Below are 14,692 nucleotides of genomic sequence, written 5' to 3'. Positions count from 1 at the left end.
AAAAAAATCGAACATGCCCTCCTCCCCCACATTTGAAGTTAAATTCGAATTTCGAATAAAAAGTGACAGCCCTAACACACAGACAGGAACACTTGCAGACACAATCAGCCTCTGCCTAACAACAGGGTCATCATGTCACACGTGGCTGATGGACTCCCCCTCTCTGACCTCTCTGACCTCTCTGACCTCTCTGACCTCTCTGACCTCGCTCAGCTCAGCTCAGCTCCAGCTCCTCTCTGACCTCTCTGACCTCGCTCAGCTCAGCTCCAGCTCCTCTCTCCTCTGCTCCCCTGCCTATACATCTTTGATCAAACGTTACATCTTGACTGTATTGGTGTACACCTGTCACTCACGATGCCGTCTCTTTGCTTCTGTTTGCACAGATATATACGTCTGGCTGAAATACAGTCACTTCCTGACTCCTGGCTTCAATTATTATTTTGATCTCAAAAGGTTTTGATCTCAAAGCTGCCCACCTTCACACTCTCGGCAATAGAGATGTTGCTTAAGCGGGAGAAGAATGATGATTAAATGATATCCTACAACAGCTATGTAGCAGCACATCAACAGTTACAGTTAGTCCTCGTGTATAATAACCCTATTTTCACATTTGCACTGACTGTGAACCTTGTTTTAAAATAGAATGTATTACACACAGCATTATGGAGAAGGGAAGACATTTGAACCGTTACCTAAGTCATATGCACAGGCATCTCAGATGGAGCATTTAAACAAATACATACAAATAAATGGTTCGCTGCAATTAGTTTGGGAATGCTTACCTGTTCTCCCTCCAAGCCCATCATCCTAGGAATGGATGGACCACATATATCTATGTCCAGTAGGGCCACCTGAGAGAGAGAGAGAGAGAGAGAGAGAGAGACACACAGAGAGAGAGAGAGAGACAGAGCGAGACAGAGAGAGACAGAGATAGAGAGATGTAAAACCTTTGAAGAAAACCTTTTTCAACATGCCACAACCTGAGGGACAGTGAGTGACCTACACACACTGATGTGTCTCAATCTCAATGTTTCATCATTAATGTGTATTATTATTGCATTGTATGTATTGTATTACTGTATTATTGTATTATTCATGAGTAGTGATGTTTAATGTTGAATGTGATTGTTTCTTGATGCTTTGGCAATATTGTTGTTATGACATTCATGCCAATAAAGCTATTTGAATTTGAATTTGAATTTGAGAGAGAGAGCGAGAGAGAGCTGGTGAGCGCTGGGGGTGGAGAAGCTGATCTCTTGCCATCTCTCAAGCTGGACACTGAGAAGGTTTCTACAGGAGAGTTTACTGCTGGAACCAGGTGACTTGAAGTGTGGAGAGATATGGAAAAGCAGTGAGTTTAGGAGGGGGGCTGTATCCCACTTGTGACTACCAGAGACTCCGGCTGTAATGTATTACTGCACTACTATCAAGATGTAAAGTTATTTGGTTCAAGCTGCTGTTTTCAGTACATGTGCCTCTGATAGTCTGGGACTGAGTATCGTTGTTGTTATGAATAAAACAAGAAACTAACTTTTCCTGCACACCTGAAGTGTTTCTCCGAAAGCTAGAACAGTCCGGCATCAAAAAGGTATGAAAACATATAGTTCTAGCCAGCAGAGGGAGACAGAGGCCACACTGTTCACTCAAAATGAAGAGTCTAGTCTCTTACAAATTAAAATACTGATGACAAATGGAGAACAAAATTAGTCTGCCTCCTATAACACATTTTGAGCTTTGACCTGTAGATCGAAGGAATAGACTAAACCAGAGATTTTCAAAGTGGGAGGCCGGCATCGCGCGGGGGGGGGGGGGGGGGTCGAAACTGTTTCAGGGGAGGCTCAGTGAATGGAAGTGAAAAGAATATATATATTACATTAGTTATCAAAATGAGATCACATAGAATAGCCTAAATGTGTGTGATTTGGTTAAAGATATAGTTCAGAGATACAGTAGTAGACTATTGGGGAATTCTACTGTTTTTCCCACTTTCCCAGAGTGAGAAACAAATGAATGCCTTCAGTTCAGAGTAGAAATGGCCTTTTTTATAGTCTGAAGATATGTGGTATCAATTGTTGAGATCAAATAATTAAATAAAGGAACTTAGCAAAACTACGGCAAGGGGGGGGGGGGGGGGGGGGCTTTGTCTGAGGGGAGGCCCATGTCCCCGGGAGATCAGTCACTCCAATGCTCGGATGCTAACACTTTAGCATAGAGTACCGCGGGGATGACGTATTTTTGTAGGCGGTAGGTGGAAGTGCCGGGCATGTTGGGTCTTACGGGGAAAAGCCAATGGGGTTTTAGAATGAGGATTTCACTTAAATCACTTAAACAAAGGTTTATGGGAGCGGTAATTTGGGGTCAAGCAGGATAATGTTCATTAACGTGAATCACTTGTATGCCATTTGAAGCATTTTCTAAAAATCGCGTTGGAAAAAAAACGCATTTATGTTTCAAAAGTCATAAAAGTGATTCACGTTTGTGAAGATTATAATGCTGAACACAAATGACCACTCCCATAAACTTATTAACTACAGACCTTATTTTATGCATTAAAACCCCATTCTAAAGCCCCATTCCATTGGGCTTGGGAATGTGACGTCAAGCTTCTGAGACCCACCCGCTGTCGCCATTTTACTTGCTGTCACGCAGTGTCTGCGTCTGCGCTGGTGTTTTCTTTGCATTCGAGTCCTTTCTTTGCGTTCGCTTCCTTTTATTGGCGGGTTGTGTGAAAGGCTGCAATAATGGGTCTCGCGGTGGAGAGGGGGTGGAGCTTGAACACAGGGCAAGATGCCAGCTGTAGTGTCCTCGTGTATCCAATATTATGAATGAGTTACAGTTGTAAATCGACCAATATGGTGGAAAACAATCCCAGAATGCAATGCATAATCAGTGATTGAGCATTGCATTCTGGGATTGATTCCCAAGCCTAACTGACTTTTCCGCCTAAGATCCAGCATGCTACTTCCGGACTCATTCCTGCGGTGTTCTTTTTAGACCCATTAGTTTCTCATGATACTGCCTGCAGATTGGGACATTTTAAAATTCAAATTAATACAACCATGTGAATATAGCTGATGTAGTCAGCTTTATTTTTTGAACTATTTCAGGTGAGCAACTGCGTATTCATCCGCTGCCCAGTGATTTTTTAGCTGTACAGTCTTGCGTCACCAACCACCTTCACTTAAACTGAGAAAGTAGTCCCTGGTAATTTAAACACTAAACAAACAGTTATTTTTATTATGTTTTGTGTTTACTAATCTCCTACACAAACTGCCAGACTTATAGCTGCATATAATTTAACAGGACTTACCATTAGCTTTACATTTGCTACCTACACGTTGTCAATTCTCAGATGATGCTAGTCACCTACTATCACTCAACACAGTGCAAGCTAAAGAGTTAGCATGGACAGAGAGAGAGAGAGAGAGAGAGAGAGAGAGAGAGAGAGAGAGAGACAGGCAGACAGACAGGCAGACAGACAGGCAGGAAGGCAGGCAGACAGACAGGCAGACAGACAGACAGAAAGGCAGGCAGACAGACAGACAGACAGACAGTCAGTCAGTCAGTCAGACAGACAGACAATCAGTCAGTCAGTCAGTCAGACAGACAGACAATCAGACAGACAGACAGACAGACAGACAGAGACAAAGCCTTTAACCTTGTAGGAATGTGAAGTATCTTCCTGAACTTCCTGCAGGGAATCTGGTGAGATTACAGATGGTGTGTGTGTGTGTGTGTGTGTGTGTGTGTGTGTGTGTGTGTGTGTGTGTGTGTGTGTGTGTGTGTGTGTGTGTGTGTGTGTGTGTGTGTGTGTGTGTGTGTGTGTGTGTGCGCGTGTGCTTGTGTGCGTGTGTGCTTGTGTGCATGTCTGCTTGTGTGCTTGTGTGCATGTGTGTGTGTAGACAATGGAAAATTGGGATTTAAGAACTAGGTCACTGAGTTCCCATTCCTTTAGTAGTCATCTGTCTGCTACGGAAATGGCCTAGTTTCTACTGACGCACCACAAACACGCCTTTTACAGGCTAATGTAGTTTCAATAACTTCTCAGTAAGAGTAGATCCTCTTCATCATCATCATCATCCGTATGGGAGCTGGGGCTCTGTCTGTCTGTTTCTCTGTCCGTCTGTCTGTCTGTCCCACTGTGATGTCATAAATCTCAGAGATGTCATAAATCCCACTGTGACATCATCAGTGATGTCATAAATCCCACTGTGGCATCATCAGTGATGTCATAAATCCCACTGATGACATCATCAGTGATGTCATAAATCTGCCATCATCAGTGATGCTCGTCTCATTGGCCACACAGTAGCCGAGCTGCGGGCAAGGCCGCACGAAGTACCGCACGAGATCCCTGGTTTTTTAAATGTGTGTTTTGAATGAAATAGCATACTGTGTGTGGAGAGGGACAGGGAATATGAAACAGTGTGGTGACGAGTGCAGGAGCCACAACATGTACATGTGAGTGTACTGCCATTCAGCCGCTAAGCTGACTAGCAGGGAGGGGTGCAACACACTTTCTACTGCATGTACAAGGAAGAGAAAGGCATCTACATTCTAGTTTTACTATGGGGAATATGGCAAATAGGCAAATCTCCTCAAATGTTGACCTATCCCTTTAAGGCTGGTCATGTAGTGGTGAGGGTTAAGGTTAAGGTTAGGCATTAATAGGAAACAAATGTAGGAAATAGAAAACAAAGAATGAACTAACTTGATTGCCTAGTTTGCTGTTCTGCTTTCAAAGACATTATTATTCCAGTAGGTGGACATCTTTATCCAGCAGAGCCTCCTTACAGTGAATGACGTTTCTCCACAGTCAATCAATAGAGAGCAGACACCAAAAAAAACCTGAAGACTTGCCAGCTTGGTCATAGTAAATGTATTTTCAAATAAAGGTGTCTTGTGGGATGAGCTAAAACCTTGAGCAACAGGGAGGAAGTATGATTGATAACACAATTAGAAGAATCATCCCGATTAAACATGAAAAGCCACGACAAAAACAACAAATGCTGATGTTATATATCGGATATCAGATATCCGATATATAACAGTAGACTTTTTGCTGTCGTCACAGCTAAATCCCGCCCATATCTGCCTCTGGACACTGATTGGTCCAGCCCACTGCCTGGATGGACTTAAACCAATAGCTTGGAGCGTGGCAAGATGGATTTCTCGCATGATTGTGATCTTCCCAGCTGCCTCGCTAGGTTATTGGCGCTTGGCACAAGGATGCAAACACAGGCACGGACACAGACACACAAACACACACACACACACACACACACACACACACACAGAGTCACACACACACACGCACAAACAAAAGTCCTTTGAGTGCCTTTATCAACAGGAAGTGGGAAAATAACAGCTGAGGAGTACCAGGAAGCTGCTCCTCTCACGCTCACTTTCCCCTAGCCAAAACCACTCTGCTGGACGTGCATGTGTGTGTGTGTGTGTGTATGTGTGTGTGTGTGTGTGTGTGTGTGTGTGTGACAGAGAGAGAGTGCATGTATGCAAATGTATATTCTCTTTCCAACTGTCATTTACTATCTGAGAGCCAGCAGATGGGTTGTACAGCCTGGGCTAACCAGAGGGAAGAAGAGAGAGGAGGACAAGATAAGAGTGTCTTAGGTCCCTTTCACATATAAGCTGGTGGACTCGGTGCGATTCGGGGGGGTGAAGTTGCAACATTGTTGCAATTTTCATTTGGTCTGGTTCTCTTTCACACAGCAATTTGTCACAAGCACCAAACTCTCTGAACAAAGTCACGTGGTCCAAACAGTCACTCATCTATTGGACGGAATAGAGAAGGGAAATCTCTCCTCTCCAGCAGGCTTCTTGCCTGACTGAACACTGACTGAACAACACAAGTGAATCTGCAAAACACCAACCATGGAGCAACACCACCTGCTATATTGGGATTTCTGGTTTTACTTTGCAGTTACTATCAAATAAATATTTGACAAGAATGTGCCCAATATGAGCAGCAGATGAGGCAGCAAGCTGTTGAACATTTCATTCTGCAGATGAGACGAGCGAGGCAGGTGGTTTTCAAAGTGGGGTCCCCAGGAAAAAGGGGGGATTAATCTATTTTCACTATAATTCCATCCATAAGTATCACAGAATGTATGACTATTTTGGTCATGGGTTTCATATAATGTCTGTGATAAAACATCTAAAAGCAAAACTCTTATCAGATGGGGGACCCTGGAACAAAATCTTATCTATATGGTATGGCTATGGGGGTACGTGGTGTCTGCATCTCTCTTGAATGTTTTTGTATTGCTTTTTATGTTTTGTATTGTTTTTTATGGACCAACGGGTCTGAAATAAAAGGTGATTGATTGATTGATTGTAATTTGTGTCAGTTTGCTTTTATAAGCATGTACTGTAAGCACCCTTATTTGAAGTTTTACGGTGTGTGTGTATATATATATATATATATATATATACACATATATATACATACATATATATATATTTCATATCGTGAAGCCCTAACAAAATGTATAAGGGTTTTTAATGGGCCTAGGTCCCAGGGGAGGAGAATATCGCTCATCAGTGATCAGTAAAAAATAAGGAAAAGTATTCTGTGACCATAAAGGTTAGCCATTTGACAAACCCCATTGGGCTTTTTTAGACTGTCCTGCACTCCACATTCTGTCTTGTATTTCTTTGAAATTCTATCATTGCATGCAGTTATCATGCAACAACAACAAAAAAGTACCTCCTTGGTGGTGTCGCTGGCCAGCGCGTGGGCCAGGTGAGCGCTGAAGGTGCTCTTCCCCACCCCGCCTTTCCCCGACAGCACCAGGATCTTGTGTCTGACCGCCGTCAGCTTCTCTGCTATCTCCGCTATGGCTGTGGAGGGAGAGACAGGGATGGCTCGTCGTGTGTGCGTTTTAAATTACCAATCCCAATACTGCCACAGTTGTATTCGCCGAATTGCCCAACCCGAATGCACATACAAAGTGATAAAGCTTCAGTCTTACCAGGGTCGGGGAGCCTGGCGGCTCCAGAAGAACACAGTTTCTGGTTGGGGCAGCCCTCGCATGCCGAGACCTTCCCTGCCTTCTCGCTCTTGGTCCCGGGACAGTCTGAAATGATCACCAAAAAAAACACACTCAGAAGACGAGGCAAACTAGAGTCAGTGTTTGTTTCCCCTAGAAATGTTTTCAGGCCTGGGGGGACTTCAAAACTTAAACCGACAGCAGAGGGGCGCTTGCTGGCGACCGAAATTTTTGCCGTTTGTAGCCAGATTTGGATAATATTAACATTAGGATTAGACTGTGATGTCATTATTCATTCATATTAGTCATTTATCTTATTAGTAAAAAAAAAAAAAAAAATCGCCAGGCCTGTACAATTGTAGGGGAAACACTAAGAGTGCATAACTCTGCCAACCTTGTGGGTGTGTAAAGTTAATCAGTTCTTCGTTGGCCCATGAGCAGCCTTTCTACAGAGTTTCGTGGTGTTACGTGAATCCGTTTGGAAGTTAGGTGCCTTTTTTGTGATTGGCCACATCCCATTTTGGCCAGTTAAGTTAATCAGTTGTAAGTTGGCCCATGACCTACTTTTCTACTAAGTTTCGTGCAAATCCGGTCATAACTTTTTGAGATATTCCACCGACAAACGGACGGACAAACGGGGGCAAAAACATGACCTCCTGGCCAACTGTTGGCGGAGGTAATAACCAAAATCCTCTTTATACCCCTGGGATTCACAACACATTTTAAGCCTGGGGGGAAAAACGAGAATTGATGATTAAGAATGTTGAAGCCATGACTCAGGTCTCAGGAAGACATTGCCAGTATTTTATTGGAGGAGCTTTACGAGCCATTGTGAGTCCTCAACCATTTCAGACACATGCTTCACCCTACTGAGTTCCAAGCTGAACTAATATGAGAGTGGTATCAATGTGTCTCCTATATTAGCATTTCCTAGTGTGTCAGAATTAGGGATGTTAACAATAGGGATGGGCGCGAGTACTCGGGTACTCGAGCACTCGTTCATAACGTCAGTATTCGAGTAACGTTTCTGCTGTTCGGGTACTCGCCCCACTCCCCACCCCTTTAAAAATGGTATAGAAGATCTACGCACGCATCGCCATGTGGATCTGGCAGCAACCAGCAGCAACTGCACGGCCGGGCGTCAAGTCAGCCAGAATGTACAAGTACGTCATCCGCTTTGTTGCTTTCAAAATAAAATGCTTATTGTAACCTTATTTATTTTGAGTAATGCGTTACAGCCACAGTTTCATGCCATATAACATCACAACGAGTATTTTGATACAAGGATGCTGCTTCATTCGTTGAAATACCTTTTCTCCTCCAACGTGCATCAATAAGCTATTTACTTTTGTTTAAGTAACATTATTTTGAAAGTTTTAACCGGAAGTTTTCCGGCTCTTCCCGAAAATGGTGGCTGGAGATTTTCTCCCGAATGAGAAGCACGCTTCTTCATAGCGCACGCCCGATAAAACTCATTCAAAACGTTGCACTAGTTTACTGACTACACTGTCGTTTCCCATAACGTTAGTCACAAGAAATGTGGAGAAATAATCACAGACGCCGTATATGGTCCGACTCTCAATTAGGGATGCAGCGGTATGAGTTTTTGATGGTATGATAACCTTGGACAAAAATACCACGGTTTCACGGTATCGCGGTATTGCGGACCATCTGTGTTTTTACAATAGCCGAAATATTCCCATACAGCCGACGTCGTCTTTTTAGATGGGGGGAAAGTTCAGGGGGGTCCTTGCCTTCTCCTGCTTCAGCCATTATCACACACACGGTTGTAAACCCAGTCAGGGACAGCTCCTCTCTACTGTGCTCTAGTCTAGGTAGGCATGCAGCCAGGGGGAGGGGCCAGCTCCTCTCTGTGCTCTAGTCTAGGTAGGCATGCAGCCAGGGGGAGGGGCCGCGTAAGCTGCACTCTGCAAGCGACGTGGGCACTTTGTTTTGGGGAAACAGCTGATAACCGTGGGGAAGGTATGATGGCAAATCTTAGTGGTTTTGATACCGTGACTTTTTCAAACCGCGGTATACCTTCAAACGGTATACCGCTGCACCCCTACTCTCAATTTGTTTTCAGTCTGAAACGGACTTAGATGCACGTGACGAACAAGTTCACCTCGACTTTTGACTGACTTTTGACTGGCTCCTCCTCGTCTCAGCTGCAGCAACCCACCATGAGCTCAGTGTGCTTGCGAGGAAGAGCTGCGATGCACACAGTTTAAAGTGAGTTGTGCAGCGCCCGCGGCTTATAGGCAACGTAATTAATAATATAATAATATTATTACTAATTAATATATCTAGCCCTCTACGTTTTTATATATATAATAGGCTATGCAATGCTGTGGGAATATGCAATAGGTTGCTGCTGTGGAAATAAAGCTTTTGATTGGGGGAAAAAATGCATTTCGTATCGTTTGGTAAATTTGGCATTTTAATTACAATAATTAATCGGTTGATTGGTCGTTAACGTTACCATGATCGATTCACAATTACAATTTGCAACCCAAGTCAGAATCCAAATCAGGTTTCTGTTAACATTAGGTATAGGTCGGTCTAGGCGGGGTCCCAGGGTGAAGTACATTTCTTTCAGTGGGGTTCTGCCCTGAAGATTTTAGGAGCCACTGAGGAACTCAAACTCTCTCAAAACAACTGAACTTCTAGACTGTGGAGTGATAAAATTAGCTGTGAAACGACAGTTCGTTATGGTTGTAAATTGTCACTGCTATTTATAACAACGGACCTCTTCATTCATTGGCCAAAAACAATTCAACACAAAGCTATGACTAGTCCGACACAGTATTACATCAGTAGTATAGAGCTTGCAGAGTTGTGCCTTGTTCTCAGCATAGAGGTTGTCAGCCATGTATGTGGATAACGAGAAGTCCCCTAATGTCGCTGCTTCAGGTATTCAACAAACATGGCGTTCCTGAATTAAGCTTAGGCTACTATCTTTAATCGTTATGTTTGTTTTCCCTCACTTTCACTGCAAGTTGGAACTAACTACCTCATTTTCCTTTTGCCTGTCCTCTGATTTCCTGTGTGATGTAACACAAAGAAAGAGACCATGCATTTATCCTCATTTCTGTTGATAATTGGTGTGACATCATTTCCAAGGATGTTTTATGAATAAATGATATACAGTCTATTTAATTCCCATACTGACTTCCATTACCGCAAAGAATAACGACATACGGTGGTGACAAACAAATGTAATGAGATGTGTTAGGTGAACGTTACCCACTATGACTCAGCAATTTCAGGGAATCTCTTGTTTTGCCCCATGTAAGGTAACTGAATTTCAGGATACTAACGTTATAACGTTACACAAAGCTCACAGAAAAACTACACAAGTCCCTCTACTGCTAGTAATCACAGGATAAAGAAATTGTACGAGCTGTGAGCATAAGTCAGTTACCGAAAACACAACGTTAACGTCTATTAATTGAGTAAAACAGATATGGGAATTGTGTTAGCTAACGTTAGCGTTATGCAGGTGATGTAACACGGGGACTCAGGAAGGCTAGCTAAGTTAACCCAACAGATTTTAATAGAATAATAACGTTATATACACGCCACAACCTCACAGGGTGACAACATTATGAAACGCTAAAGTCGAGCCAAATATGTTATATTGTAAATGGGGAAACCATTGGAAATTCAGTCTTAAAACTCACGCTCATTTGCATCATCAGGAACGTCGTCCATGTTTGTTTGGTGGTGTTTGTGTCCTCCCGCTAATGTCTTCCCCTCTCTCAAAGGTTCCGGATACGCACAACTATATTCCTCCGCGTAGTTCCTTGGCCAGAATCACACAATTCCAGTCTGGAAGAAGCTTTTATCACCAAGGTTTTGAAGTATCAACTGCTCAAGGATGTTGATGACAGCTTGGGTAAAAATGAAAATTGCTCGTATTTATTTAGTTAGCCTTGGTAACGTCCATAGGCTGGTCGTAAGTGGCCTGCAGAGGGCAGGACTGCCCAGACCCAGAGCCAAGGCACTGGCCAAATTCTGCTCCATTTCTGCAATATTTGGCATTCGCCACATTTGGAGGAGGCGCTGTTTCCTTTATCCAGACTCAGACTAGATAGTTGTCATTCTGAAATGTCCCATTGTTTGTGCATCTATTGTTTGTGTTCAAGGATTTCGTGTCTAAACGTGAACACACACACACACACACACACACACACACACACACACACACACACCTACCAAGATTCCAAGATTCATTTATTTGTCACTCTCTTGCATACTTGCGTACCCCAGTTGAGAGACGTTTCTGCACACTGTGCAACAGTGGTTCTATTGAATCTGAAGCCCACGTTCTATTACACTGTGAACTTTACAACGACATTCGCGCTGATCTTTTTATTTTTCTATCAAAACACTACGAGAATTTTAATGACCTTGATGACATAAATAAATTGCGTAAAATTTTAGCTGGTGAACACGGTATAAATGAATGTGCCAAGGCCTGCCACCTCATCCTAAAAAGAAGAGTAGCCTTCATGAGCACCGCCCAATAAACTGCCCCTTCCTTTTACATACCGGTAATTGTATTGCCAACTGTATTTTCTGTGTAATAGTACTTGTATGTATGTTTTTATCTTTGATTGTTTTGAATTGTATTGTGTCTCACAACTCCATGTGAGTGGTCCCCAACTTTTTAATGCACTTTTTGCTGTTTTTTATACCATATTTGTTTGTTGAGGAGTGACACAAAAATAAAGATATATCTATCTATCTATCTACATAAAAAAGCGAAATGGTGTTCCCCCCAGCCCGTAGCAGTAACACACAGAGAAGACAACAATCAAGAATATAGGCTAAAAGAATCACTAAAAATACTAATAATAAAAAAAAAACTGCTAAGAACAAGTAACATAAAATACATAAAATCAAGACGGTCAACAGCAGCCAGCATATTAAAATGCTTGTTAAAGTGAGGTCACATCCGGTAGCTAGCATAGCAGCACAGTATGTTAAAGTGCTAATGAAAGTGTTAAAGCCTAGTTTAGTGCACAGAATGTTCAAGTGCGTTCAGTCCATTTTAGCAGTGTAAAGTGCAATTCAAGGCCTACACACCTACACACACACACACACACACACACACACACACACACACACACACACACACACACACACACACACACACACACACACACTTCCACTCCTTTCTGCTTTCTTTCCCTCTGATTACTTTGCCCCCCTCCCCCCTTCCTTCCTTCCCTCCCCCCGGCCTTTTCTCTCCCTGGGGGCTCGTATCACAGTGGAACCAGACGAAAATGGATGTGTGTGTGTGTGCGTGTGTGTGTGTGTGTGTGTGTGTGTGTGTGTGTGCGTGCGTGTGTGTGTGTGTGTGTGTGTGTGTGTGTGTGTGTGTGTGTGTGTGTCCGACTCCCACAGCTCCGGATGTTTCTGTTCAAACCGATGAAAACAGCGTGACGGAGCCGTGCCATTGGTTAATGTCTTGGCATTATGGGGACAGGTGATTGGTTGACAGGGTATCGTTTGTCATCCACACTCACCAAAGCTTTTAGAGATTGTGTGTGTGTGTGTGTGTGTGTGTGTGTGTGTGTGTGTGTGTGTGTGTGCACGTGTGTGCACGTGTGTGCACGTGTGTATGTGCACGTGTGTATGCGTGTGTGTGTGTGTGTGTGTGTGCGTGTGCGTGCCTAGCCAATGCTTACGTGCCAGGTGTGTGCCAAGTGTCCAGTATGTGTGTATGTGTGTGAATGTATTTGTGCATATATCTTTTGCATGCGTAAACATGTGCATAAATGTGTTCCGGTGAGTGAGTGAGTGAGTGAGTGAGTGTGTGTGTGTGCGTGAGTGTGTGTGTGTGTGTGTGTGTGTGTGTGTGTGTGTGTGTGTGTGTGCGTGCGTGCGTGCGTGCGTGCGTGTGCGTGTGTGTGTGTTCCCCTCCCCCCAGTGTTGCCCTGTTGGGAGTGTAATGCGATAGGTTCTTTGTGTTGGCCCAACCTTCACAACTGGCAGTTATTCACACAAACCATTACCGAGCCAGAGTGTCTGCCTTTATGAACCAAACGCCTCAGCTTTCACATGGATGTCTGGTTGTCACTCAATAGGACATTTAGACGTTATCAATTTGACTATAATCTCACCTATAGGCACTGACACCACTGTGGTGTCGCCACATTGGCGATAACACTGGTAATACATCGTATCAAGGCTGAAGAAAGGCTGGTCTTGGATCAGTTGATGAGGCTGTTATGAATAGACATGGAGAGGGAGAGAGAGACAAAGAGAGAGAGAGAGAGAGAGAGATGGCACACTTAGCCCCTTCATAAGAGTTACTGTTTTAGGGGACATTCACACCCAAAGCGTTTTTGGATCTGCCAGCGTCTTTCTGCCATTCATTCTCTATGTAAGGACGCGCTCGACGTGCTCCTCTTTTAATGAACGCACCTGGCGTTTCAGCGCTGGTGGCGTCTTTTGTTTTTGGAGGAGTGCTGTGGGCGTTTTTAAGCTGAAAAAAGTTGAACATTAGAGGGAAAAGCGCGCTGCTCGTCTTTTCCCCTCCTACCTTTTCTCCTCCCGAGTGATCCTCGACCTCCGCTGCTGCCAGAATTGGCAATAATCTGGCTTTCATGTTGACAGTGAACAACATCAAACAGACAAAACTAGCTGGCTACTGTCCTTGTGGTTGTTGTCTTCTGATCTGTACTGCACGCGACTGCAGGGAAAAACAAAACAGAGCACAAAATAATGTGTTTTGTGCACAATGGAATCGCTCTCGACATGATTTTCATAGCGTTCTTCTGACTGAAAAAAGCACTTTGGGTGTGAACGCCGCCTTAGAGGCTTCGCATCAACACCAGGCCGGCCGGCCCCCGGAGCATATAATGCACAAGGTTGAGTTAAATCTCTAGACAGGGAGAAAGCATGTATAATGTTTTAGTATGTGCATGAGACGATGGATTATAGAGAAGGTGCATTCCAGGCTCCGCCGATAGTATGAAATAGTATTCTTCAGGTCTACTAAATGGCAGCTTCTGATTCGCTGTCTCTCCATGTTATGAAACTTCATTGGATCCTAAATCTCCTAAGGGGACGTGGCAGTGGCGAAACAGATACAGGAAGTGATTGGAAGTTGCAGTGTCTCTATATCGTCTCTGGTATGGGTGACCCCATGGACAAATCAAAGCCCTATCCTTGCGGTGTCTATGGAGTATGGAGGCCCATAACATGTATATTATGGGATCTGCATGCTAGGTCAAGCTTATGTAGATGTTTATTCGGTGTGAACAGCTGTGTGGGATATCTTTGTGTGTACTGTATAGTTCTTTCTGCGTCTCAACTGAGGGCACTAGAGAGTCTGTCCCATTTCCCAAACCTTCCTCTGCAGGTGAGCTGCAGCTGATGTGTAAACCCCACCTGAGAGGCCAAACCTTCCTCTGCAGGTGAGCTGCACCTGATGTGTAAACCCCACCTGAGAGGCCAAACCTTCCTCTGCAGGTGAGCTGCACCTGATGTGTAAACCCCACCTGAGAGGCGTCAGGGAGAGGAGACACTTTCTTTAAAGCAGAGGACCTGGGGTCAAGCCAGGGGCCCCACGGTGCTGTTCTGCAGTGACCTTCACTTCCGATCACACATTCAGAATCAGTTCAATTGGCAAACACAGACACACACACACACACACACACACACACACA

At 43.9% G+C, this 14,692-nt stretch overlaps 1 protein-coding gene across 1 annotated transcript in view; it reads right to left on the bottom strand.

Moving 5' to 3' along the window:
- The window catches only part of nubp1 (nucleotide binding protein 1 (MinD homolog, E. coli)), a 28,349-nt gene extending 17,609 nt beyond the window's left edge, over positions 1 to 10,740 (bottom strand). The window contains exons 1-4 of the mRNA XM_083648571.1: positions 10,694 to 10,740; positions 6,993 to 7,097; positions 6,728 to 6,861; positions 783 to 851 (exon numbers count right to left, since the gene is read on the bottom strand). Of these exons, the coding sequence (XP_083504697.1) occupies positions 783 to 851; positions 6,728 to 6,861; positions 6,993 to 7,097; positions 10,694 to 10,724 (339 nt within the window). The 5' untranslated portion in view covers positions 10,725 to 10,740. The remainder of the gene's footprint in view (positions 1 to 782; positions 852 to 6,727; positions 6,862 to 6,992; positions 7,098 to 10,693) is intronic.
- Between the last annotated feature and the right edge of the window lie 3,952 nt (positions 10,741 to 14,692).

This window comes from Poromitra crassiceps, assembly GCF_964638095.1.
Source record: "Poromitra crassiceps genome assembly, chromosome: 13".
In the NCBI taxonomy this organism is placed as follows: domain Eukaryota; kingdom Metazoa; phylum Chordata; class Actinopteri; order Beryciformes; family Melamphaidae; genus Poromitra; species Poromitra crassiceps.
Note: the sequence above shows the minus strand (reverse complement) of the source record. Positions and strands in the feature narration are given on the sequence as shown.